Source organism: Orbicella faveolata, unplaced genomic scaffold (genome assembly GCF_042242905.1).
Source record: "Orbicella faveolata isolate gen_17 unplaced genomic scaffold, um_ofav_v1 contig_48, whole genome shotgun sequence".
Classification (NCBI taxonomy): domain Eukaryota; kingdom Metazoa; phylum Cnidaria; class Anthozoa; order Scleractinia; family Merulinidae; genus Orbicella; species Orbicella faveolata.
In genome coordinates this window covers 2,049,474-2,075,857 of record NW_028301578.1, presented here as the reverse complement: position 1 = coordinate 2,075,857, position 26,384 = coordinate 2,049,474, and the positions used below count along the sequence as shown (strand labels likewise).

Below are 26,384 nucleotides of genomic sequence, written 5' to 3'. Positions count from 1 at the left end.
TTTTTGGCAGAAGCAACTCTCAGTCAATTGATAGATCGATCTGTCAAGTTTATTTGGTTATCATATTATTTAATCTCTTATTTTCTTTTTATTAAGGGGTTTATTTAGTTGTTCCTCCATCTATTGATCTTTGCTATTCTACTGTTTCAAAACTGTTAGCTGTTTACTTGCCATTAAGTCATGGAAAGAGATTATCAAGGAAATACTTGATAATCTCTTGGTCATGGGCCTTGTAGAACGATTATATTCCTTACTCCTTTGAGAAAATTCCCGGCTGTTATTGCCGAAGATGGGCGGATCGTTGCACGTTTGCTGATCATGAAAATGAAAAGACCATGGGAAGTAGATGGGGATAGAGCCATTGCTAACATAAGACAAACGAAAATTAACTTAGCAGCTATATTTGCTGTTTTTGGATAATTTCTGAAATGTCCGGCCACGTGGCCCAATGGATAAGGCATCTGACTACGAATCAGGGGATTCCAGGTTCGAATCCTGGCGGGGTCGGTTATTTTTCTTCCTGAGTGAAAAAAAAAAAAAAAAAAAAAAAATGCGCCCAAATAGTCAAAGTAGATATTTTACAAATATTCATATATATTCTTACAACACAGTTTGTTCTTCAAAAACATAAGCCAAGGTAGGAATTATCTTCCTTTTCTCAAGTTTTAAAACAAAAGTGGCAAGAAATTTATATATAATATTCCCAACGGCTATTTTTACATCTAACTAGATAGTTTCTTTACATTTGTTTTGTATAGCGGGGTTTATATCTGTTTTGTGATATACAGTTTAGTAATTAATGCATTTTATTGAAATATTTCTACGTCGTGAAATTGAACTGCCAGAAAAGCCTGACTTAATTGGACATAAGTTCAATCAATCTACAGAGGGCTATAGATTTCGCCGTTTTGGTCTCAGAAAGGGTAAACTCAGTTTTAATCGGACTCAGAACAACACCGGCGTTTAAAAAAGAAAATCAGTTTAGAAACACTGAAAACAGACCTTTGTCTAAAAGTTCAGGAACTTTAACGACTCTTAGAAATTATATCACTCGTATGGCGCAATGCTTGCTTTTACTTTTGTGCGCTTATCAGGTTTTTTTTTTGTTTTGTTTTGTTTTGTTTTTTTTGCTCTCTTTAGCTCTATGTGAGTTCGTTTTTATTTCCGGCTTTGATGGAGAAGTGAAAGGGGCTGTCGAAGATTATATTTAAAGTCTTATCCACAACTGAGATAAAATTGCTACTTATATGTTGGCCAATATCGCTTAATTTGTCTCAGAAGACCGAATAACAAAGGACAAATTCAGTCCTGAAATAGAACAATGTTAGAGTTTTGAGACGTGACTAGCAAAGGATAAACACTTGTGATCTACTTGTTTCAGTCTGATGGGAAGTCAATATAACTAGTTTGATATCGGAACCGCGTCAAATTCTACAGTGACAAAGTAATCTTCCTAAGAAGGAAATAAGTCAAAATATGTATGCCGGATGATATGCCAAACAATCATGCAAGAGATATTTAAGAAATAGAAAACATGTACCGTGTTTCTATCGAGTTATAGAAACACGAGTGGAAGTTTGAGAGAACGAGAAATGCTGTAAGAACACGAGCCGCAGGCGAGTGTTTCCACAGCTTTTTCGAGTTCTCCCAAACTTTGACGAGTGTTACTATAACTCGATAGAAACACGGAGAACGTGTTTTCTATTTTTTTTTTTAGAAAACACCGCTACGAAAAAAAGGGAGACAACTTTTCAACTTTGATTATCAAAATTTAAATTCTCTTTGCACGCGCCATCATTACGTCAACAGCTCGTGCAAGTTTTGTGTTTCTATCGCGTTATAGGAACGCGATTTTCATCCAATCAGCGCGCGTATTTTCTCAGGACTGTTTTCTAAATCTGAGAGATATTTCCGTTTCTTAATTGCTTGGTTTAACGAAAGCGTGCGTGATAAAGCACTTGTTTACCCAGCCATAGCAGTTATACACCGCAAATATTTTCTAGTGCAATTTTCTTACCCGATAGTGGCGCATGATGTTATTTAACAAATGGTAAACGCCATAGCGTGCACTATTGAGTTATGGACGCACGCGGGAGGTTGCTAAGGACGAAAGAAGCGTAAGAGTCGCACGAGGCGATAGCCGAGTGCGACTCTAGCTTCTCGAGTGCTTAGCAAACCTCCCAAGTGCATCCATAACTCAATAGTGCACGCTATGGCGTTGACCATTTGTTTTATAACATAACATTGAGACATTGGAACAACAGAAGTCCTTTTATTGAGCTACATCACAAAAAAATGTTCGTGTAGTCTTACATGACAAGAGAAAACAAGCGCGCGAAAATTCATCTTCATCTTCAGACAACTGTGAAGACAGTTTCGCATTTCTGGCAGAAGGACGTCGGCCATTACTTTGGAAACAATGTCTGTCAAAGGATTTGCTTTGTAAACATTAACACACACGTCCGCAGTGTACACCAATGAGCAAATAGTAGACACTAAATTAACCAATCAGAGCGCGCGCTTTGCTTTAGTTATGTTATAATACCCATTGTAAAAGATACTAAATACAGAGAACAGAGCAATGGCATAAACATGCTATAACTGTAATATTCGAAGTATCGCTTTCGCTTCAAAAGAAATATCAGCACGACACAAGCTAAGAGGTTGAGAGTGAAGTGCGCCGCTCGAAATGCTGCACCTCCAAGCTTTGGCAAAAGAAACACATGGATATTTATAGCCTCCTCAATGGCAACAAGAAGTAGAAAATATTTTTTTTATATATATCTATATAATATGCAAGTCACGATTCGAAAAGAGATTGTTGGTACATAGAGTTTGTTGCTTGATAGCTTCGATATTTGCCAGTCCTAAGGGGTCTTAAGGTTATTTCCAGGTGCTATAAAAAAAAAAAAAAAAAAAAAAAAAAAAAAAGCATTCTAAACCGCTTCTGCTTTTCCGTTGTGGCTAAGTCTCGAAACACTTTACAGTGATATTTTAGCAAGATCACCCGCGTTGACATTGAAATGTGGCTGCTGGTAGAGAAATATTTACTGTTTTGAACATCTTTTATTTTCTCCTTGGGAAATTTGTTTACAAAATCAAGGGACAATGATCTGGATCATCTTCCCTCGATAAAATATAAATGTAGTCAAAGACAAAATCTCATTGCCGACGCTCTGCGTTATAATCGGATCAGATCAGTGACGTCATCAAAGTAGAATGCATTCATTTCCGAGTCTACAAGCGAGCAAGAAAAATCTGGCTATTCACAGTTCACCGCAAGAGTAGCAGAACAAATAAAGAAAACAACGAGCAAAAATGTGGCAGGGAGCCCTTATGTGGACCTTGTGCAATTTTCACGTGTGATCTTCTCGTTACAAGGTAAGCCTCTTCAATACGCAACAGACTTCTTTCGTTTATAGTCTGAATGTGAATTTTGCTGCGCTTTTGATCCATGGTAATTTAGTTCTTGTTAACGTTATGCTCTTGGAGAAAATAATTGAAATGACTAAAGAAAATCAAAATCTACCGACAATCGTCTGTTACTCGAATATATCAAAGACTTAAAAAATATAATATCACAAAATCTTGCAGAAACAAAGCATGTAAACATAAGATGTTCACGGTGTCCTTTGACACTCATTAGATGTTTCACTTCTTTTAACTGCCATTTACAATCTCTACATATCGTTTTGCATTTTTGAAGCCTGTGTTAGAGTTTGAAACTGAAATGTCAATTGATATATCGATCTGTTATATCTGAGTACATTGGTTATCACATTGTTTAATCTCTTATTTCTATTTACTTGGTGATTTATTTACTTGTTTCTCTATCTATTTATCTTTGCTATTCTACTGTTTCCAAACTGTTAGCTGTTTACTTGCCATTGAGCCATGGAAAGAGATTATCAAGGTAATAATCGATAATCTCTTGGTCATGGACCATGTAGAACGATTATATTCCCCGACTCCTTCGAGAAAAATCCCGACTTCTATTTGCCGAAGGTAGGCGGGTGCATGTTCGCAGATCATGAAAGTGAAAAGACCATGGGAAGTAGATGGGGATAGGGCCATTGCTAACATAAGACAAACGAAAACTAACTTAGCATTAAAATGTACGGCCCTGTGGCCCAATGGATAAGGCATCTGACTACGAATAAGGGGATTCCAGGTTCCAATCCTGGCGGGGTCGATTTTTTTTTTTTCAAAGAATAATAATAATAGAAAAAAACCGCCCAAATAATCGAAGTAGATATTCAACGACAAATATTCATGACTTCTTACGAAGCAATTTGTTTTTCTTAGCCTTAAGTCAAAGAAAAAAAAAACTTTTCTCAAATTTGATAGAAAAAAGAAATTAAGAACTAATGATACAGTATTCCAAACAGCGAAATTGAAAAAAAACAACAAATCAAATGATTTAGTGCAGTTTAGACATTCAACGAGATAATTACTTTCGTGTAGCGAAATTAATAAAGATCTGTTTAGGGATGTTCGGTTTCGTAGTTAATGCATTTTACTGAAACCTTTCTACGTTTTGTCATTTGATAATAAATACAATAGCCAGACATCAAGGTTTTTGAATGATCACATTTAACGTTTGTTAAAATCTGAATATCCAAGCGACGGATAAGGGATGTGACGATACTCCGAAAGGATCCGGAGCCGAATAATCTTTTGGCACTTTAGTGGGTCATTAACTCTAACAAAACTGAAAAAAAAAAAAGAAAGAAAAAAGTGAAAGCAGTAAACAGTCACCACACACTTAAGGACTTGTGGTTAGGTTTCCTTAGTTCCTTCTCTCTCACACTTGAACATAATTTTTTTCAATCTGCGCAATTCTAGTTTTGAACTCCCCTAAGCCAAAGAGCAAAGCGCTAGTCTCTTTTTTTTTTCAGTGATCAAAGTGTAAAAATAATTGCTAACATACGATATAAATTAAGTAGTACTATGTCTGGCCCCGTGGCCCAATGGATAAGGTATCTGACTACGAATCAGGGGATTCTAGGTTCGAATCCTAGCGGGGTCGATTATTTTTCTTACTTAGTAAAGCAAAAATGCGCTCAAATAATCAAAGTGGATATTTTACAAATATTCATATATATATTCTTACAATACAGTTTGTTATTCAAAAACATAAGCCACGGGAGGAATTACCTTCCTTTTCTCAACTGCTGGCCAGAAATTTATAATATTCCCAAAAGCTATTTTTACATCTAACTAGATAGTTTCTTTACATTTGGTTTGTATTGCAGGGTTGATATCTGTTTAGTAACTAATGCATTATACTGAAATCTCTCTACGTTTTGAAATTAAATTTCCAGAAAAGCATAACTTCATTGAACATGAATTCATTCAATCTCGATAGGGCTACAGATTTCGCCATTTTGGTCTCAGAAAGGGTAAACTCAGTTTTAATCGGAGCTCAGTAGAAGTCCGGTGTTTAAAAAAAAGAATAAGTTTAATTTAGAAACACTGAAAACACACCTTCGTCAAAAGTTCAGGGACTTTAACGACTCTTAGAAATTATCATTGTTATGGCTCAATGCTTGCTCTTTCTTTTGTGCTCTTATCAGGTTGTTTTTTCTTTTTTGCTCTCTTTAGCTCTTTGTGAGTTCCATTTTGTTTCCGGCTTTGAGGGAGAAGTGAAGGGGGCTGTCAAAGCTTATAATTAAAATCTCATCCACAACTGAGGAAAACTGCTACTTCCATGTTGGCCAATTTGTCTCGACAAATTCAGTCCTGAAATAGAACAATGTCAGAGTTTTGAGACGTGACTAGAAAAGGATAAAACACTTGTGATCTACTTGTTTCAGTCTGATGGGAAATCAATATAACTTGTTTAATATCGGAACCGCGTCAAATTCTACAACAAAGGAATCTTCCTGGGAAGGGAATAAGTGAAAATATCTATGCCATGCCAACAATAATTATGTAGAGTTATATATCAGTAAATCTGAGGGATATTTCCGTTTCTTTGCTTGGTCTGATGCAATGCGTGCATGATATCGAACACGTTAACCCAGCCTTAGCAGTTGTTCAACGGATTTAATTTTTGGTGCCCTTATAGTCTTACCCGAAAATGGCGCATGGTTGACGGGGAACAGAGACAGAGTCAACACCCTATAACCGTAATATTCGAAGTATCGCTTTCCGTTGAAAAGAAACATCAACACGACGCAAGATAACAGGTTAAAAGTGGAGAGCACCACTCGAAATTCTACACCTCCAAGCTTTGCCAAAAGAAAGACATGGATATTTATAGCCTCAATGGCAACGAGAAGTAGAAAATCTTTTTTATAGCTATTTGTAAGTCATTACGACTTGAAAAGAGACTTTTAGGTACATAGAACTTGTTGCCTGTTAGTTTCGATATTTGGCAATCTTAAGGTTATTTACAAGTCCTAAAAAAAACATATCTTAAACCGCTTAAGGGTTTCCGTTGTAACTAAGTCTTGAAAGACTTAGCGATATTGCAAGATCACCCGCGTCGACCTCAAAACCTGACTGGCGGTAGAGAAATGTCTTGTTTTTTTAACATTTTTCACCTGCTTCTTGGGAACTTTGCTGACAAACTCAAGGGACGGTGATCTTGACAAAATACAAATGGAGTCAACTAGAACAGAAGCTCATCGACGCTGTGTATAATCGGATCAAATCAGTGACGTCATTAAAGCAGAATTCCGAGTTTAGTCAACGGAGTCTGTCAAGAGCGGTAAGCTAGCATGACAAATCTGACTAGCCACAGCTCATAGCGAAAGAAGAGTAGCCTGCGTAGCTTGGCGGTTTGTAAGCAATTTGAGCGCGCTAACAAAACGGGGAAGCCGCGAAAGAGGAAAGATAAAAGACACAACAAGCAAAAATGTGGCAGGGAACCCTTACGCTCATTCTTGTCCAATTTTCACATGCGATCTCTTCGTTACAAGGTAAGCCTCATTAATACGCAGACTCCTTTCGTTTATAATCTAAATGTGAATTCTGCTGAGCTTTTGACCTTTTGAAGTCTAGTTCTCGTTGACTTTATGCTCTTGGCCAAAATAATAGAAATGACTAAAGAAAATCAAAATCTACCGACAACGTCTGTGACTTGTATATTACATGACTTCGAAATAATATCGCAAAATCTTGCTAAGAAATGCCGACATATGATGTTGATAGTATCCTTTGACACTCACCAGATGTTTTACTTCTTTTAACTGCCATTTACAACCTCTTGATATCGCTTTACATTTTGAAGCTTGTATCGGAGATTGAAGAACTGTTTGTTCAATCTGACGGAACCAAGTGTGCTTTATTGGCAGAAGCAACTCTCTATCAATTGATATATCGAGTTTGTTTATCATATTTTAATCTCTTGTTCTCTATTTATTTATTGATTTATTTAGTTGTTTATCTATCTATTTATCTCTGCTATTCTATCGCAAAATTGTTCACCTGCCATTGTATCATAAACATGATAGAAAGCGTACATTCGCCACTCCCGCACCAAAGATCCCGATTTCTATTGCCGATGGTGGCGTATGTTCTTGAAAATTTGCTTTACCCAAAGAGACCAAGTCGCTTAGGTATTAATTATCTTTTATTAAGGCGCAACGCAGTTCGTTTCCAATTCCCTTTAATATTAAAATGAATCAATCAGCTCTGAGTGACTGAACATATATGGGGAGTAAAAGTGGATGGGAAATGAGGGGGTAAGCTTGTTACTAACCCTAATAATAAAGTCATTATATATTATACTGAAATGCTAGTGAGAAACATTAAACGAAAACTAACGCAGCCACTCTATCTAATGGCTTTTTGATGGTGTGTAATATGTACGGCCCCGTGGCCCAATGGATAAGGCATCTGACTACGAATCAGGGGATTCCAGGTTCGAATCCTGGCGGGGTCGTTTATTTTTCCAAAGAGTAAACGGAAAAAAAAGGCGCTCAAATATTCGAAAAAGATATTTAACAAATATTCATATATTATTACGAAGCAGTTTGTTTTTCTCAGCCGTAACACCAAGAAAAAAATCCTTTCTTTTCTCAAATTCAAAAACTAAACTGACCAGAAATTAACGATACAGTGTTCCAAACAGCGGGATTAATTGAAAATAATATATTCAGTCAAATGATCTAACTCGACGATGTAGACATTCAACTAGATAATTACTTTTGTGTAGCAAAATTAGAGATCTGTTTAGGGATGTAGTTAATGCATTTTCTGAAACCTTTCTACGTTTTGTAATTTGAAAATGAATATATCCCTGACATCGAGGTTTTTGAATGATTCCATTTAACGTTCGTTAAAATATAAAATATCGGAACGACGGATACCGGATGTGACGACACTCCGGAGGGCTCCGGAGCCGAGTGACCCTGTGCCTCTTGAGTGGGTCATAAGCAGCAACAAAACTAAAACAAAAAACAACAATGGAAACCAAAAATAGTAAAAACACACTCATGTACTTGTCGTTGTGGTTTCCTTAATCGCTCCTCTCTGTCATTTCAACCCCTCCGCAAAAACATGCGGATCTTGAACATGAGTGTTTTTCAATCTGGTCTCAGAAAAGGTATACCTTTTAAAGGAAGCCACAAGGGCGGTGTATTATGCTAGAAAAATCCTACAACTTAGCATAAAAGAATCGAAAAGGCAGAGAAATTGATAAAATCCCAGCCCGGATATAAAATGCAATAAAATCACGCTTCGCCGGTTTCTTTTCTTTTCTCTTTTCTTTCTTTCTTTCTTTTTTTTTCTTACAAAAATCCCACTCTGAAATTAGGCAGTACCGGAGTTTGAAGTTGCATGTATGTCAGTCAAATAGATATGGTCTGATAATCATTTATTTTGGAAAAGTCATATTTATCTGAATAGAGTAAGTTTTACGACATTGAAAAAACACCTGCGCCAAAAAATGAGGGATTTCATCGTTTCTTGGATATTCAGATATGACAATCATGGCTCACTCTGTCCTCTCATTTGAGTCACATTTATGTGTTTCTTTGCTCGCTTTTGCTCTCTGTGAGTTCCATTTTGTTTCCGACTTTGAAAGAGAATGACGGTGGCTAGCAAAGCTTACCTATATAGAGGGTTTTATTCTTAACTGAGAAAAACAGTTGTTTGGATGTTGTCCAAGATAGCTTAATTTTTTTTTTTTTTTTTTTTTTTTTTTGCTACGAAAACGTATAACAAAGGACATGCTTAGGCCTGAAATAATAATAATAATAATAATAATAATAATAATAATAACAATAATAATAATAATAATAATACTTATATTATAATAATAATTATACTTATATTATACTAGTGTATAATTAATAATTATACACTACGCAAACATTACGTGAGGACGATAATAATAATAATGATAATAACATTTCTAAAGTGCCCTTTCCCAAGGGTCCAAAGGCGCTATTTACAAGGTTAAAAATTCATATTATGAAAAGAAGTAAAAAGCTAGAATAGAACAAGGCTAGAGTTTGAGACGTGACTAGCAAAGGATAAGGTCTGCTTGAGTCAGCCTGGACAGTCACTATGACAATTTTGATGTCGGAACAGCGTCAAATTATACACTGTATATATCTGATTGGAATCTTAATTCTCAGGAAGGAAATAACTGAAAACAGATGTGCGATAAGCTACGGCTACTAGAACCAATAATTACGTAAGAGAAAAATACCATTGAATATTTCCGTTTATGTGCTTGTTCTAGTGACGGAATGCCTGATAACGAACATGTTAACCCAACCACAGCAGTTGTATAATGCGCTTTTTCACGGCATTTTATTGCCCGTGAGTTGTAAAAGACGCCGAACAGGGAACAGAAACATAAAATAAACCGCTGTCCTTTGAAAAAATTATCGACACTTTACAAGCCTACAGGCTAAAAGTCAAGTGAGCCACTCGAAATTCAACACCTCGCTTAAAGCTTTACCAAAAGAAAGACATGGATATTTATAGCCGCAAAGGCAACGAGAAGTAGAAAAAATATATATATTTATGTGACATGTGTGTGTTATAGTCCTGAAGATTTGAAACGAAATTTTGGGGAAATAGTTCTTGCCGCTTGTTAGTTCCAATACTTGGTAATCTTTCAGTTATTTACAGGGGCTATAAGACCATGCATGCTTGCAGTTTTCCTGTTACCTATCGGATGTTAAACCTAGCGATATTATCGCTAGATCACCCCCATCGTCTTCAAAACCTGGCCCCTAGAGGAAAAATGTTAGTTTTTTTTTTTAAAATCTCAGTTTTGCACTCTCCTTGGTGGAATTCATTAACAAATATGGATGGAGTTAAAAAGAAAAATCTCATTGATACTATGTAAAATTGATGACCAGCGATCAAAATGTCCGATACGGATTAAATTGATGACATCATCAGAGTGGAATGTACCGGAATTAAACAATGCCATCGGATACATTCATTTCAGAATCTAGCCAAAGCCAACGTAGTCGGTTAAAATCGATAAACCAGCAGGAAACGTCTGACTACGTAGTCACAGTTCACAGCTAGAGAAGAAGAAAAAACATAGGGCATAACAAGCAAAAATGTGGCAGGGAACTCTTGTGCTGATCCTCGCCCAATTTTCGTGTGCGTTCTCGTCGTTTCAAGGTAGGCCTGTTCAAAACAATAAGTTAACGTATTCTTTGTTTCCTTTATGGTGTGAATGTAAATTTTGCTGTGCGTTTGCTATTTTGTACTTATGTCTTTGGACAAAATGGTTTAAGAAGATCACAGTCTATCGATCAACTCTCCGGTTATATCTATATTTCAAGATTCGAAAGCAATACGCAAAATATTGCAGAGAAAATGCCAGCATATGATGTCTCCAGACCTCATGCCCTTAAACCTCCGGGGGGACTTCCATCAGAAAACGTCGAAAATGCTCCTCGGAAAATTTGAATTAAACTCCTAAAGGAAACCAGTCTAGGCATGTCTTGAGTTTTATTTCACCACTCTAAAATGGACATGACATCGCTTTTTATTATTTTTTTCGAGAACCCTAAAAGATACCTTGACAGTTAACTGAATCTTGGCAGTTGCGTCCTGAACACCCGACGCCAGACCAAAATCCCAGCATAACATGTCTTACTTCTTCTTACTGTCATTAACAATTTCTTCTAATCGCTTTAAACTTTGAAGCCTGTTTTATAAGAGATCGAAAAAGTGTCTGTTCAATTCAAAGGGACATTGCGGACTTTCTTGGCAGAAGCAACTGTTTGTCAATTCATATAACGAATCTTCGAGGTTGTTTAGATATTTTTTAATCTGTGAATTTTATATTTATTTAGTGATTTATTTGTTTATCTATATATATTTAGCTTTGTTATTATTTTATTGAAAACCTGTTTACCTGCCATTGAGTCATAAACCTTGTAGGAGGGGTACATTCCCCACTGCCTTCAAGAGAAATATCGTTTTCTATGCCAAAGGTGGGTGGATGTTTGCAGGTCATGACAGTCTGCTAGACCTAAAAAGACCAAGACGCTGATGGATTGAATCATCGTTTACTAAGGTTCAATACAACTCGCTTCCAGTACCCTAAAGTCAAAGCTTTGAGTGACTGTCCATTTTTGTCGGACTTAGAGTTTTCATCGAGACTCGCCGCAAAATTCTTGAGCTTGTTTGCCATTGTCAACACCTGTAAATGTCTTCACATGAAACTGAAGAAGTAGAAAACGTCTCTTCGCAGGTAAGTGTCTGTCGTCTGCAAGACATATTTGGGCGCACTGACCACGATAAGTTCAAAGATATTTTTGATTTGGAAAACGATAGCACTTGAGGGCAAGAGGCGGTAATTTAGATATTTCTTCGTCATCTCTATCTCGTGTCGTATGCACTGATACAACGATACAGAACTGAAAGATGTTGATAGAGTTAACTCGGAAATGCTGCAGTAAGTTTACACGGTGAACACGAACGAGAAAAAAAAATTATGTAGCCGCAATACATATAAATAGCTTACCTTGGCACGTTGATGTTAAGCAAACAAATCTTGACCACAGGTTGTATAATTAGGGAGACAATTCGTCTAAAAATTCCTATAAAGCAAAGTTTGTGGTGAATCTGTTTCCAATTATGTCACGTTCACAGTCTTTGGAATGTTAACTTCATATGAATCGAAGCTGACCTTGAAGAGTGCTCATCTTTTCACACCTCACGCTTTGCCGCCGGATCTCCTCAATAGAAACAGTTAATCGTGACAGAATCAAGAATTAATAATAATTTTATCATAAATTGTTAAGGTGGCTCACAACAGCGTGCAGCAACTTCCAGAACTAATTCTTTGGTGGGTCTTTACAACCACTTTTACCAGTTGATTGGCCTTCATTGATGGCATCAAATAGGTAGTTGTTCTTTCAAACGCTTTGTTTTACCAGTATTCACTATCGAATTGTGATCAGCATGATACGACACAACTTTAAGCAAGGCCTAGAAAGTTCTTCAAAAGAGATTCAAAGACACCTTAATTGTTTATAAATTAATATACAATGTATTGCGCTAATTAAAATTCCGATCAATTTAGGGTTTCGGCAGGTTATACTCTTGCTATGCTTCTGTAGCATTATATTATATTTTGTAAATGTCCTATTTGCCAGATTTGAAATATATCGTGCTAAGGTTCAAAAATATTTTATCCTTTTCCTGTGGTTTTTAAAACCAGACTTAATACCTTGAACATTACATGTATGTGCGTATCTAGCATGTCTAGCAACGTTCCTGACTGAGTCGATCTGGAATGATCTTGTTGTTAAAGCAAATGAAAAACGTTAACCGCAAAAAGGGCCATTGCTAAATTAAAAAAAACGAAAACTAAGTTAGCCGCTTTACCTGCTGGGTTTGTGACGGACCATAATATGTCCGGCCCCGTGGCCCAATGGATAAGGCATCTGACTACGAATCAGGAGATTCCAGGTTCGAATCCTAGCGGGGTCGATTTTTTTTCCCGTCAGATATAAAAATTTAAATGCACTTAAAATGTCCGAGTCATTCATAACACAAGTGTAGTCGTTATTTTCCGAATAGTTGGTTTTTCTTTTTAAGCATTAACCGGGATGAAAATATGCTCTTCATTTCAGTTTTGAATAACTGCTCTCAGCCAAAGAGCAAAGAGAAAGTCTCTTTTTTCAGTGATCAAAGGGTATAAACAATTGTTAACATCAGATATAAATTTAAAAAAACAACAACTGTACCATGTCCGGCCCCGTGGCCCAATGGATAAGGCATCTGACTACGAATCAGGGGATTCCAGGTTCGAATCCTGGCGGGGTCGATTATTTTTCTTACAGTGAGCAGTACCTTCCAGAAATAAGACTTTGTGGGTCTTAACAGCCACTGTTTACCATTTGATCGGTCTTCATTAAATAGCATCGAACATGTCATTATTTTAAAATAATGCTTTAAAAATACACAAGCAATTAAAATCTAAGGATCCAATGTTCCCATGTATCGGCGACCTCATGACGCCATTATCAAGGAATGAATAAAGTAACATGTAAAATGACATGTAATTGTTCTTTTTAAACGCTGTATTTTACCATGGGCATAACAGTTCTGGTCACAAAAACCTTAATTCTAGCTTCAAGTATCTAACTTGAACAAGCTCGGTGATCCATTATTCCTTATCAAATTGAGATCAACAATGGTAAGATACATCCAGAGCCACCTTAAAAAAGAGCTAATAAAGAGCCAGAATTCAGATTAATGACCCATTAATTAATGGGTTTTGATATGTCATACTGTCGCTTTAGTTATTTAGCACTGTATTCTGCTCTGTAAACCCTGGTTCAGCCCACGCATTCTCATAACGGCAGTCAAGACGCCCACGACACAAGCGTAACCACGTGGGCATGCACAGAATGGATAATTGCTTTATTTTTGGTTCCGCTCCTCCTCACCTCGATACAGTAAAACAAGATGGCGGGTTCTCGCTTATGCTTATGTTTATGCTTTCAGCAGCGCGGTCAAATGTGACATAAGCATAAGAGCAAGCACAAGAAAAACAGAAACTTTTGTTTTGTTTTAATTTGCTTGTGCTTATGCTTGTATTGGTGGCATCCTCACTACTGTTATGCTTATGCTTGTGCTTATGTCGCAGTGAAAACCAGGCTTAGTTCTATTTGCTGCTTTTAGAATAGTCGTGTTATATCTAAAAATATCTTATAAGGGACCGTTCATTTTTTATGAGGGAGGGGGGGCTGGTGGGATTTGGGAAGCACCATTTAAAAATCGCATGACGCCCCCTCAGCTTACCAATTTTTTCACATGGCCTCCCCTTATAGCGGACATTTTTTGGGATGACCCCCCCCCCCCCCCAAAAAAAAAAATTGAACAAACAATATTTAGATTTCAACTTTTTTAATATTTCTCTTTTATCCCCCTACTTCACGTTATTGTGCTCACTATGAAGACAATATTTACAATCTCTTTACGACAGAGAGCTGTTGTTTAAAAAACAAATCAAAGGAAAGAGAAGTCAATTTCGGATCTCCTAGTTATGGCTCGCCCTGAGCGTGTGGCACTTGGCCTCTAATTGGCATCTTCCTCATCTGAATTGATGAATGCAAGAGTGACGTCACTTGAGTCATCTTCTCCCCCAGAGTCAATGGCATCACTGTCATACTCATCATTGTCACTTTCATCCGTTTCACTGCTGTCAGCACTTGCCCTGTTGTCATTTTGTGTCAATGTCCTGGCATTTCTCAGTGTTGGTTGGCCAGCTCTGAGAGGACTCTTCTGCTGCAAGCATGAATGTCTTACAATTGCCTTTACTTTCTCACTCTTGCTGCTTTTCAAATGCTGCTTCAGCCCGTGGTGGTTTGAGTACTTGTTTAGTTCTGGAACACGTAGCTTTTTAAGCTTGGTTAGATCTTCGCACAACTCAGTCCAAGGATAATCCTCCTCCCTACTTAACTTTGCCTTTTCTTCTGCTCTCTTTTTCCTTTTAAATTCCAGCACTTCAAGATGCTGAAGATAATCCACCACAAACTTCGATTTGACAATAAACTTATCTGCAAATAGAGCAACGCTCTCTGGGTCAGATAAAACCAGCCTGCCACTTCCATGCTCGTTCTTCTTTATATTGTTAATCCAATCGGGGAAAGAGCGCATTACTACATGAGCATCATGAAAGAGGCTCATTTCAAAATGCGCAATAATGGCCAAAGCGACGAGTCGTTTAAGAAAAGGTTTACAGCTGAACGATCCAGGCAGTTTGACATCTTACAAGCAAAAGAAGCAATTTTTCTAGGTGCGGATGGCTGTTCAGAAAGGGCGAGTGAGTTTTCCATGCAAGGGTACCAGTTGAAGCCCAGTGATGGAAGAAAACTGAACTTCTCCATCAAAGAGCACAGAGCAATGGTGGAAAAGTTGAATGTCATATTGAAAGATGTAAAGGAACACGATTCCACACTCTTTCAGTTCAATGGGCTTGCTTTAAAGCAGGGCGAAGAATTTGCCCACAGTTTTAATGTAAAACAGATCAAATGTACAGAAGCTAAGTTGACGAAGGTCACGCAGGACATGGAAGCACTAGAAAATAAGAAGAGCAATTATAACAGCATATTCAAAGGCATACTCAAACAGCACATCAACAAAAGGAGAAGGAAAAAAGAAAACCGCAGAAAGTCAAATGAAAGAAAGAGGAAGCGGACTGAAAACAACGTCCAACGAGTTTATGGAATCTGTGTTGGAAACCCGCTAGGAAATGATCTTCCACAATGCCTTGTGTACCCTCCTAGAACGGCCGTTCCGGTAGAGTGTCTTAAAGTTGAGGATGTTGCCACGTCGATATTTAGAAGAGATGGGCCATACATCGCACAGCTCTTGGAAGGGAATTATTTCACTAATGCTGCAAGAAGCAGAATCACCACCAACCTTGAGCGGGAAGTCAGAGATTATGTTTACACCTTCATGTACCCTGAAGAGTACACTCTGACGGAAAGCAGTGCTGCTTCTTGCAGCATTGGTGAAAGAGACTCCCATAGCAGCACAAGCGGCGACGAAGAACTCGACGACAGCGGAGATGAAGATGAGTGCCAGTGAAAGTTGCATTCGAAAATAACAGTGTTAAATACTTCTTTTCAGTAGCTACAAATGCTTTTTGTCGCTAACCGTTTTTTTAAAGCAGAAGGAAAGTTTGTAATAAATTTGTATCCTGCCTTCTATGTTTATTCTATAGCAATTTTTTTGATATTCAAACATTATGTCATTTTAAAGTTTTACTAAAATATTTCACGTGACCCCCCTTTTCCCTTATTTTTTTGGGATGGCCCCCCCTCGAAAGCCATTTTCTTTCGCATGGCCCCCCCCTCCAAATCCCACCAGCCCCCCCTACCTTATAAAAAATGAACGGTCCCTAAATTTTCTTAGGGGCACGGTGATTAAATGTATGTTACAGTTAGCGAGTCTGACAACATCCCAGAGTCGATCAAGGAGTGAAATTTTTCAACAGAGTTAGGCCCATAAGGACCCATTTTTTTTTTTTTTTTCGTTTCAATACGCCTATCTTTTAACCAAAGCTTGCTAATTTTCTTTTTTCTTTCGGTACCAAAACGTGCAAAAACGTATCCTGGAAATGACGTAAACCATTTAAATGCATTCACAAGTCATCACGCATGGCTAAGTTGACGAAACATATCGGTGGACAAAATATCACTGACCAGCGTCTGAACGACATATGTCCGTTGCAAAATTCTTATAGGCCGCAATGATGCTGTCAGAGGCGAGTATATACGCATTTATCGGCTTTGCTTTAACCATAAAAGGACATGTTATTGCTCATCCAGAAGGTAAATATCTTTAATTCACTTTCTTGGTCAATACGCAATAATAACAATGAATCTTAACAATTAACTTTGCGATGTTATCAGCAATAGCCAGTTTTTCTTTTCTTTTTTTTTTTTTTTCTTTATTCCGCTGGGTTTTAATAGTTTTCCATTATTTACGGTGCTTGGTTGAACTTGTGCCGAATAGGACGCTTATTTTTATCTGGTCTTGACGTGCAATACCAACGGTTAAATAACATCGGTATTCGTGCAGTGAGATCATTTTGCATGCATGGTTCATTAACATTGATGCACTAAGCAAAATACGAGCGCTTTCAGCAGCTCAGACAGTTTTATAAACCGAAACGCCTATTTGGGCGACAAATGCCCGTATTTGCAAAACAATTTCGCGCCTTAGTGAACTCGTTCAAGGTTTCATATCAATAGCAATTGATTTTCTTTTCAGGAAAATTTTTCAATAGCCTGATTAGCCTACAGTGCAATATTCTGCTGTCACATCTTTTAAATTTCTTGGCTAACCTTGCTGCTTTGACCCACATTATCGTTTTAGCATAATTGTACTTCGAAATTATTTCCAATTGGCGTTTGTGGATGCCATTATATTACAGTTTTGATTGAGAGCCCAGAATAAAGGTCGACTTGTTCGACACGGTAAGGGACGTATTGCGACACAGCAGGAGCTAACTATTGTAAAAAAAAAGCATCTTGAAGGACCTTTCACTAAAACGACAAAACTGATAATCGCGGCAGCATTTTTCACAACACATCACCAAGGGGATTCTAGATTTAACAGAATTATGAGATTTTTTGCAAGATTTACAAGGGAAAATTTATAATCTTGTTTATACTCTTTTGTTGGTTAGTAACAGAACTTTACGTCAACCAAGTTCAACTGTGCTTAATGCCCTAATTCTCCAATTTTGCACAATCCGTAAAATATCTCTGATGTCAACCACAATTAAATACAGTAGACTTGTTGTTAACTTTGCTTTCTAACAGCTTTTGTCGCAGGAAATGTGTGACATACTTCAGACAATCCAATATTAGCACCGAGACTTATCGAGATAAATCCCGGTCTTAACAATGCTTATTTTAGACTGCAGTGCTGAAACTGAAGAGACACGCGAGGTACACTCGTTTACAGGCGTGGCTGTAATCGTTTCTTTAGGGCGCCTGAGATAGACATAAAGTTCTGTCTCCTATCCAACCATTATCAATTCTGATGGTCTTCCTATCTTAGTTCACTGTTGTCGAAACGCTTCCTTTAACATTCGTGCATCACCATTCAAGAGTTTCCGATCTTATAAGGTTAATATCTGGAGCTAGAAAGGGCTAATTAACGATTTATTTTAAAATATACACTCGAGTTTTTTACGATGTTCCAGCAGCAAGACTTACGCCATTAATTAGATGCACCTAGGAGGTATTTCATTGTTTATATATTTTAAAGTTTACGTCGTTTGTCGTTTATTAATTATTTTGTACTGCCTCGGGGGTACTTACTAACCCAGGCTAGACTATTTTTAATAAAAGGCGTTCAAGAATTTTCTTGATGTTATACTTGTCGTGGTATAGTATTAACCCTCTAATCTCGTGGCAAAAGTGCGTGCGACATTTACAAGGAACGTCGACAACGCTGCACCCAAGTTGTCTTGCTAACTACTTGTCAAACTCATTAATCATGACCGTGACGGTGGTTTCGACACCCGGTCTTAATTAGCATAGACTTTGACGATTGAAGATATATCAAACAGTCGAGACAGTGTTTCATCGGCTATCCAGACACCTCGAATTTCGTCAAAAATACTCCGCTGCGCGTCGCATTTTCAACTGTGTTCTCGGTGTTCGCATATTCCGAGGATACACTGTCTCGACTGTTTGATATACTACTTGAAGTAACCAAACTGGGGACGCCAACCGAGGGATTAAGCAGGCAAACAATCCGTAGCCGTTTAGAACTTATGCCCTCAGAGAGTAAAAGTCGCCGAAAGAAGGAACAGATTGTTGTGACTTAGAGATTGGATAACCAACTTTCACGATATGGCTGACCTGTGGTATGAAATTAGGCGCAATGTTTTGGTGGATTTTATTACGTTGCAAAAGTGGAAAAGGGTTTCTGCAACATTGAATAGCAATGCCATGTAATTTATTTCATTTTCAATAATATCTGGCGAAGTATTGTGAGGCTCGTAAAAAATTCTGATGAAATAGCAAGCGATACGGTATGGACTAGCATTCCATCCCGGGGTAGGTGGGAAAGGGGAGAGAGGAAGGGGAGGTTGGCAGTTGCACCCATTGTTTCCATACCTTCAAACTACTAAAACCTATAAAAATATGGTATGGCTGGATGGGGAAGGCAAGTATGGTTAATGAAGACTGCGTAGAGTTAAAAAGTGTGTAACGGTTAAGAAAAGAAGTAAGTGTCTATTTCTCAATTATCGTTTAATTACAGCTAAAAACGCACTCTGAATGCCGTATGCTATGCACCGAATGCTATGTGTACCAATTAGAACTAGAATCTAAATTAAGTTTATATAACTATGTTTATATAACTACTTTTTATAAGGCACTGAGATGGATGTTGTGGTAATTTCATCTCTGTTAATATCTGTAAATACTCTAAAGAATGTATCGTACAAGCATTTTAAAGGGTGGGATGTTAAATCCTTTCCTAGATGATTATTTTAGATCGCCAGTAAGTTACATAGCAAGATCTTATTTTTAGCTTTAGTTTAGCTTAGCTTTTTCAATCTTAATCGTACATATTGTTTGCTCCTTTTTTCTTCCTCTTGATTTTTAAGAACTTTTTAATCATATCTAGTTTTAATTGTAAATGTTTTTTTCTTTTACTTGGCTTTTTTCAAGATGGCTACTACTTCATTAATTTTATAACTATTAAGTGTCACCCACTTTGAATAAAGGCTGTTTGATTGACTGATTGATCAATTGATTGATTAATTGGTTGATTGATTGATTGATTTATTGATCGATTGATCTATTGATCGATTGATCGATTGGTCGGTCGGTCGATCGATCTGTCGATTGATTGATTGACTGATTGATTGATTTGTTGATTGATTGGTTGATTGATCGATTGATCTCATGAATAGTGTGACTATTTTTAAACATTATTATTTTGGGGTCCACTACTAAAGGTCCTGGATGTGGAGCCCTACTCACAGATTCCGTCGTTGGAAGCGAGATCAGGGTGACCTCGTCGCTAAACTCCAGTTTTGATGAAGATCATGCTGTGCTCAACAGTTCCAATGCTTGGTGCTCCAATGCTCTCAACACAGCACAGTATTTAGCTGTCATTTTAGGTGAGAACACTAGAAGTATGTACTTGTCTTGTAGGACTTAATGGTTAGTTGTGAACCATTGCAGAAACAATAACTACGTTTGTAGTCCGAAAATAATTTGTGTTCTCTCTTGTAATTGCTGTTATGAACGAATTGATGGAAGGGGTGGGCCTGAGCTGGACTCTGGATCGAACGGTCTGGGTACGGGCCCTGTCTAGGGTTATTGTGTTGTGTTCTTGGGAGAGACACTTAACTCTCTCATAGAGTCTTTTTCCATCTATTAAAGGTCAAATTTAATAATAAAGTAACCCTGTGATAGAGAAGCTTATCCCACTCAGAGACACTAGAAAGATTCCTAACCAACCAGAAACATCATAACCTTCGGGCACTCGCCACAGCATTATATGAATCACAGCGTTCACCATTTTCAGCCGAAGTCGCCACTCTCTACGGCATTTCGTACTCGGAAGGGGCTCTTGCGTGAAAAGAGCGAGGATTCTCGAGGTTAGACCTTTCATCCGCGAAATGTTGTAGAATAAGTAGAAAACGATTCTGCCTTGGCAACTTTGTGCCCAAAGTAAGTGCACACGTTGCATTTGGTGGAGACATGAGCACAATCTAACTTGAGCATGAGCACGATCCATGAGCACGATCCAGTTTGAACAATTCTGTAAACGAAAGGCATAAAACAAACATTGTGCGCAACAGTGCGTTTTGACAAGTGTTTTATTTTTTTGCGACTTTATGCTGATATTTTTTTTTCGTAAACAGACCAGCCAGCCAACCTCTCAGGATTTGAGCTTCAAGGAAGAAGTTCTACCAATCAGTTTGTAACCAAGTTTAAAATGGGGTACAAATCTGACGCTGATCAGAACTCGCCGCAAATTTACCCTACGGATCAAAATCAAAAGGTACTTGAAAATCTGTCACTGATTACGCAAAGAATTTTTCTGATCATGACTCGTCGCGCAGTACGTTGTCACGTCACGTAAGACGTCGTGACAAAATAATGTCTGCGTGGAGTGTTTAAACAATCTGTAGAAGAACTTTGACTTCTATTTTAGAACTGGGTATTCCTTTAAACAAAAATTGTTGCTTAGCTGAATGACGGTGGATTAAGTTCGTGTTATATCTCTAAGCGAATTACAACAGTGGTGACTTTCAGCAATTCAACTACTGAACAAAAGCAACTTTAACATCAAGACGACTAGAATCTTTAAAAAAAAAAAAAAAAAACACTTAGTATGTCCGCAATGTGTGCAAGTGTTATTTGCAGGTTTACATGCATGTGCGTATCTGTGTCGTCTTCGAGTATAATGCATTGCTTTGGGGTGATCTGAATTAGGATTAGTGATCCGAGATCACTTGGATCATGGTGCATAAAAGACACCGATAAATCCGTGACCAGAGTGGATTCATCGGTTCCTTTGATGTACCATGATCTGAGTGATCACGAATCACTAATCCTGATCCAGATCACCCCAAAGGAACGCACCCTAAAACACGAACGTGAGTAGAGCTTCGCTGCTTCATTCTTCATTCGCATAGCTTTCGAATTCTGGAGCTCCACGTATCTGTATTGGCTGTATAGACTGTCATTTTGTACAATGGAAACATGGTCCGCAATGCGTACACGTTTGTAGGGTCTGTTTAGGTTGTGTTATTTCAGCCTGCGAGCACGTTCTCGTGCGTTGCAGCGGAAGCAAAGTTCATGAGCAAAGTCGCGAGAGATGAGTCAGCGAGCGAAGCAAGCCGGTGAGGGGCCTGGTAAAAAAAATGAGAGCCTGCACGAAAGGCACATACTGTTTTCCCAATACAGCGCGTTCGCCCACGAACGCAGCATTCTGATTGGTGAAAAATGACAGGTCCTATTAATATGACCAAAACCAGCAGCGATTATCAAACACAAACGTGGCGTCCATGTAGGAATCCAAGTGTGGGATTTGTCCTGAAAGCTCTTTTAAAAACTTTTCTTCGAAGCAAATATCGTGGTCGATCTAAAACAGGAACATGGTAAAGCTGTGAATTGTCTTTTAGAGGGAAGGGATTTTTTTTTTCGGTTATGCCAACTGGATGCGGTAAAAGGTTTATATTTCAACTGTTTGCAACTGCAATGACGATCAAGAAAGTTCGCCATGTACAATCTTCAGATACTGTAGTGTTAGTGACTTATGCTAACCAGCATAATTCAGGATCAGATAAATGAGAGAAAATCACTTGGCTTAGATTGTGCCGCGATTAAAAATGTCAAAGATTTGTCTAACGTTGCCAGCGGCAAAACACAAGTATTATTTGCATAACTAGAGCTAAAAGAACTAAAAGTCTCCTCGTGCAGTTTGCTGTCATATTTGTTGATGCATGTTTTTCTCAGTTTCTATTGGCTAATTATTGGACACATCTAGCTAGCGAGTTGTCAAAATCTTGGCACCTTCCGAGGAGCTGCATTCAGAAAACAACATCGTCATTAAAGGCTTTCACTCTCACCGGCTCGCTTCGCTCGCCGACTACGTTTTCTTCGTTCGCCGACGGCTTTGCTCGTGCCGCCAACGATGATAGCCTGCTCGCAGACTACCTCGTCCGCTGCCTGATCACGAAGTATTCACCGAAATGATAATTAGCACACGGATAACGAGAATATAGAAACCATCACTAAATGAAAAGTTTCACACCGCTCGCTGAAAAGGTGTGTGTTAATTTTTTCTATTCTAGGTATTTCGACCGACGCCATTAGATGGAGATGAAATTGTGTACTTTCCACTTAACGGAACCAAGATGCAAACTGTAATATTTTATCCTTCTGAATGGAATGGTCATATCTGCATGAGGATAGAGTTATATGGATGTGTACCAGGTATGTATATATGCGAATCGATAGCAAATGAAACTTACTATATATTTGTAATGGATGGTCGTGCAATAGCCCTTTTCACGGTTAATTTTTCTCATTTGCATTACAATGTAATCCAACGTGGATGCGGAGCAATTTCGGGCTAAAACTACAAAATAGCCCGAAATTGCCTCACATACATGCTAGATTTTATTGTAATGCAAATGAGCAAAGGTAACCGTGAAAAGGGCTATTAAACGCGTCAAAACGATGAAGATTCTAGGAATGCAAATCAACCTATTGATTAAGGTTTTACTGGCAATCATTCGATAAAGCGCGTGGTAATTCTGACAAGTTTAGAACTAGTAGGTGCAACCATTGTTTAATATAAGGCTCCGTCCAGACTACGTCGGGGAAATTTGGAAACGGCGTTTTCACTCTCCCGATTTGAAAGCGCGTCAAATGTTTTTCGTTAACACTACGCCAGAGACATTTAAAAACGCAACAATAACCGGCCATTTTGGATTTGACCTCGGGCAGGGAAATCAGATTATTGTGACGTCACCTTTTTCGAAAACCTCCGTTTAATAAAACGGGAAGCCTGGCCTTTTCAAATTCTTCTTGCTTGAAGAGCGGGTTTTCTCAAAGCTCCGTTTACTTAACGGATTAGTGTGGACGAAAGGCCCAACCGTAGGAAAAAAGCTGCGTTTTCCAATTTCTCCGACGCAGTGTGGATGGGGCCTAAGAGACGTAATCATTGCCGGTTTAAATGTTTTTCTTAACTACGTTTGTTTTATCGAGCACAAGATTAATATTTTTGTGGCAAATGATCAACTGTTAACGATTTTTCTTAGTGGATGGAGGCTATACTCCCTGGTCAAATTGGACTTATTGTTCCAGTTCATGTGGTAAAGGGACCAGCGTTCGCTACAGAACGTGTTCTGATCCTGCTCCGGCTAATGGCGGTAAAGACTGCATCGGAGAATCAATCCAGATCAAGGAGTGTGTAGGAACATCATGCCCAGGTGCGTATTCCACCCTTACTCTCATATTCCTTTCATATGTGTTAAAGAAATTGCGCGTACGAGGTTACGTACTCTCTAGCTTGCTTATGAAAATGCGCTTGGTATACGGCTGATGCCCGTGAGAAACCAGGAGAAAACCGCATTGTTTTGAGGTCGCACTCTGATTAGGACAGGGCCTCTCAATTCACTGGAGACTACATTGCATACTCGCGAAAAGCTATTTAAAATGCAATGGCGCAACTATTATCTTACGTACCAACACTTAATTGTCGGTACCCAATACTCAATACTCAATACCCCGTATACGTAGGATAATGGATGTGCCATTCTGAACAAAATATATTGTTGATCATTATTTAACAAAGCCAAAATTCTTGGGTTAGACACTACAAGACGCCAGTCTGTTTAAAAGCTATCTCTTTTTTTGTTGTTGTTAAGTACGAAAGAAAAGACTTTTATCATCTCGTTTTGGTGGGGCGGTGGTTTGGACATGCAGAGCTATTCCGGGTACCGTAAATAAATATTAAATGAATATTATAATACGGTGCAACGTTACATAAAGTTTTCGCTCAGCAACGAAGTACCCGCTAGTTCAGTGTGAAGGCTTCTTGTTTTACATTACTTTCTCATTTTATTGATAGTTGATGGCGGTTTTTCTAACTGGTCGAACTGGACTCGATGCAGTGTCTCCTGTGGGACTGGATTCGAGTCACGCCAACGAACTTGCACTAATCCATCCCCTATGCATGGCGGGAAACTTTGTGAGAGCAGTTCTTCCGTAGACGTTCGAACCTGCTTCACAGTAGATTGTAATCCGCAAGGTAAATGTTGCTTTTTTTAGCTTTTCTTGGCAGAGTTGTTGAGTGATTGAAATGGCATATTAGCCAAATATTTAGCAGAAAATACCTTATGCTTCTCCCATGTCATCAATGTCAGATGGCTGTTTGCAAACGCTCATTCTGACAGCTGATTTGAAAGCCACTCAAAATTGTAGCCTAAGATATAGTACAATTTACTGGTAGTCTATCAAAAGGGGAAATAACCGCGACGGGATATTTTTTTCTATAAATAGAAATTCTCGTTTCTTTTGCCATAGTTGGTAGTTATACAGGAAGAATATGTTAATGTTTCGATGTTAATTTTCTAGGGGACCCTGCCGACACCGTAGCACGCTCATCAGACGACGGGAAAGACGAAAATAAATACTGTAAGTTACATAGCTTTATTCGCAGGCGTAGCAGATTTCAAACAATTTTTTTATTAAGAACGTTCGCGGCCAAAATGTTCCTACGTACATATAATTTTTTTTTAACTTGCCGTGCATGCGCAGTAAGGCAAAGATCAACTTTGGCTGAAAAGAAAAAAATATGGGGGGTCGTCGGCGTGCTCGTTCGTTTTGAAGTAAGGCTCATTGAAGACCTTGCGTTTTTACAAGCTTTTGCTATTTTGAGACGATCTTAACACACGTCGACTGCCAGGAATTGAAGAAGCTGCATTGGTAAAATTAAGATCAGGTATACGTACTCAATTCAACACAACTAAGTCCACGAAGTAACCTTTTGTAGTTGATGTCGTTCCTCGAGGTAGAATAGGCCTTGGCAAAGAACACATAATAACTTGCCCCTCCAGATGTCTTCCTTAGCGCGCGCTTGTTGTACAACGTAATGTGACGTTGCGATACGAATTGCGTGTGCAGTAAAGATGCGCGGTAACAATCCTCCGTAGGAAAAAAGATGGCGACTGGTACATTTACCCATAGCTCTTAGCGCACGAAAACCCTTAACAACGTTCGTAAAAACGTGCAGAAACGTTATAAAATCTTCAAAACTAAGCTACTCAATGTCCTTAGTACAGGGACAAATATTGTAAAAATTGGGCTTTCTTTGTGCCCTGTAGGCTGTGTTAGGTTCGCAAGGCATTTTGGTAGAATGTACAGCCGTCATCCGTCCTCCTATGGTGGATTGGCACGAGCCGACCTAACCATGTGTAATCGAGTCTTAACTGCTGTTTTTTTTTTTTTTTTTTTTGCTTTAGTTATTTCTATGTTGCTGTTAGCGGTGGCTTTGGTGCTTGTTATCGTCATTTCAGTGGCTATAATCTGTGTGACACACAAGAGATATGAACACAACAGGTAAGGGTCAGAGATGAAAAAGAGTTCAGTTATATAGCGTACTCAAGGACCGTTCTGATATGGCTGTAAATTTATGCATTTTTCCTATATTTTTACCAGTGCTTTCTTTGGTTACAGTTTTAAATGTAAAACTGAACAAGTACGCTGATAAAAGAAAAAAAAAATCGTTTAACTACTTTCCTACAACTTTATTTAAGACAGACCGCCCCCGCGGACGAAACTTTGGAGGAATCTCGATCGCGTGTGAAATTTTTTGATTGAATTATTAAAACTGCAGACTTTTCTCGAATGCATCAACAAAGATTTGCCAATAACGGCAGTTGTTCC

The 26,384-nt window shown here is 38.3% G+C and overlaps 1 protein-coding gene and 5 non-coding genes across 12 annotated transcripts in view; all 6 read left to right on the top strand.

Annotated features, from left to right (window-relative positions):
• The window catches only part of LOC149095915 (uncharacterized), a 50,237-nt gene that overhangs the window by 22,810 nt on the left and 1,043 nt on the right, over positions 1 to 26,384 (top strand). For 3 of the 7 annotated variants that reach the window (XM_089281092.1, XM_089281097.1, XM_089281093.1), the window contains exons 2-8: positions 19,931 to 20,095; positions 20,846 to 20,985; positions 22,784 to 22,925; positions 23,756 to 23,926; positions 24,568 to 24,747; positions 25,074 to 25,133; positions 25,961 to 26,057. In XM_089281092.1, the coding sequence (XP_089137218.1) occupies positions 19,931 to 20,095; positions 20,846 to 20,985; positions 22,784 to 22,925; positions 23,756 to 23,926; positions 24,568 to 24,747; positions 25,074 to 25,133; positions 25,961 to 26,057 (955 nt within the window). Of the gene's footprint in view, positions 1 to 6,520; positions 6,927 to 10,402; positions 10,600 to 16,468; positions 16,779 to 19,930; positions 20,096 to 20,845; positions 20,986 to 22,783; positions 22,926 to 23,755; positions 23,927 to 24,567; positions 24,748 to 25,073; positions 26,058 to 26,384 lie in introns of those variants that run through there. The other 4 variants (XM_089281096.1, XM_089281095.1, XM_089281091.1 and 1 more) reach the window with 4 other exon arrangements.
• Positions 435 to 507, top strand: Trnar-acg (transfer RNA arginine (anticodon ACG)). The gene has a single exon. It is a non-coding gene; the product is annotated as a tRNA-Arg (tRNA).
• Trnar-acg (transfer RNA arginine (anticodon ACG)) lies at positions 4,957 to 5,029 on the top strand. The gene has a single exon. It is a non-coding gene; the product is annotated as a tRNA-Arg (tRNA).
• Trnar-acg (transfer RNA arginine (anticodon ACG)) lies at positions 7,819 to 7,891 on the top strand. The gene has a single exon. It is a non-coding gene; the product is annotated as a tRNA-Arg (tRNA).
• On the top strand, positions 12,852 to 12,924 carry Trnar-acg (transfer RNA arginine (anticodon ACG)). Its single transcript has one exon. It is a non-coding gene; the product is annotated as a tRNA-Arg (tRNA).
• On the top strand, positions 13,189 to 13,261 carry Trnar-acg (transfer RNA arginine (anticodon ACG)). Its single transcript has one exon. It is a non-coding gene; the product is annotated as a tRNA-Arg (tRNA).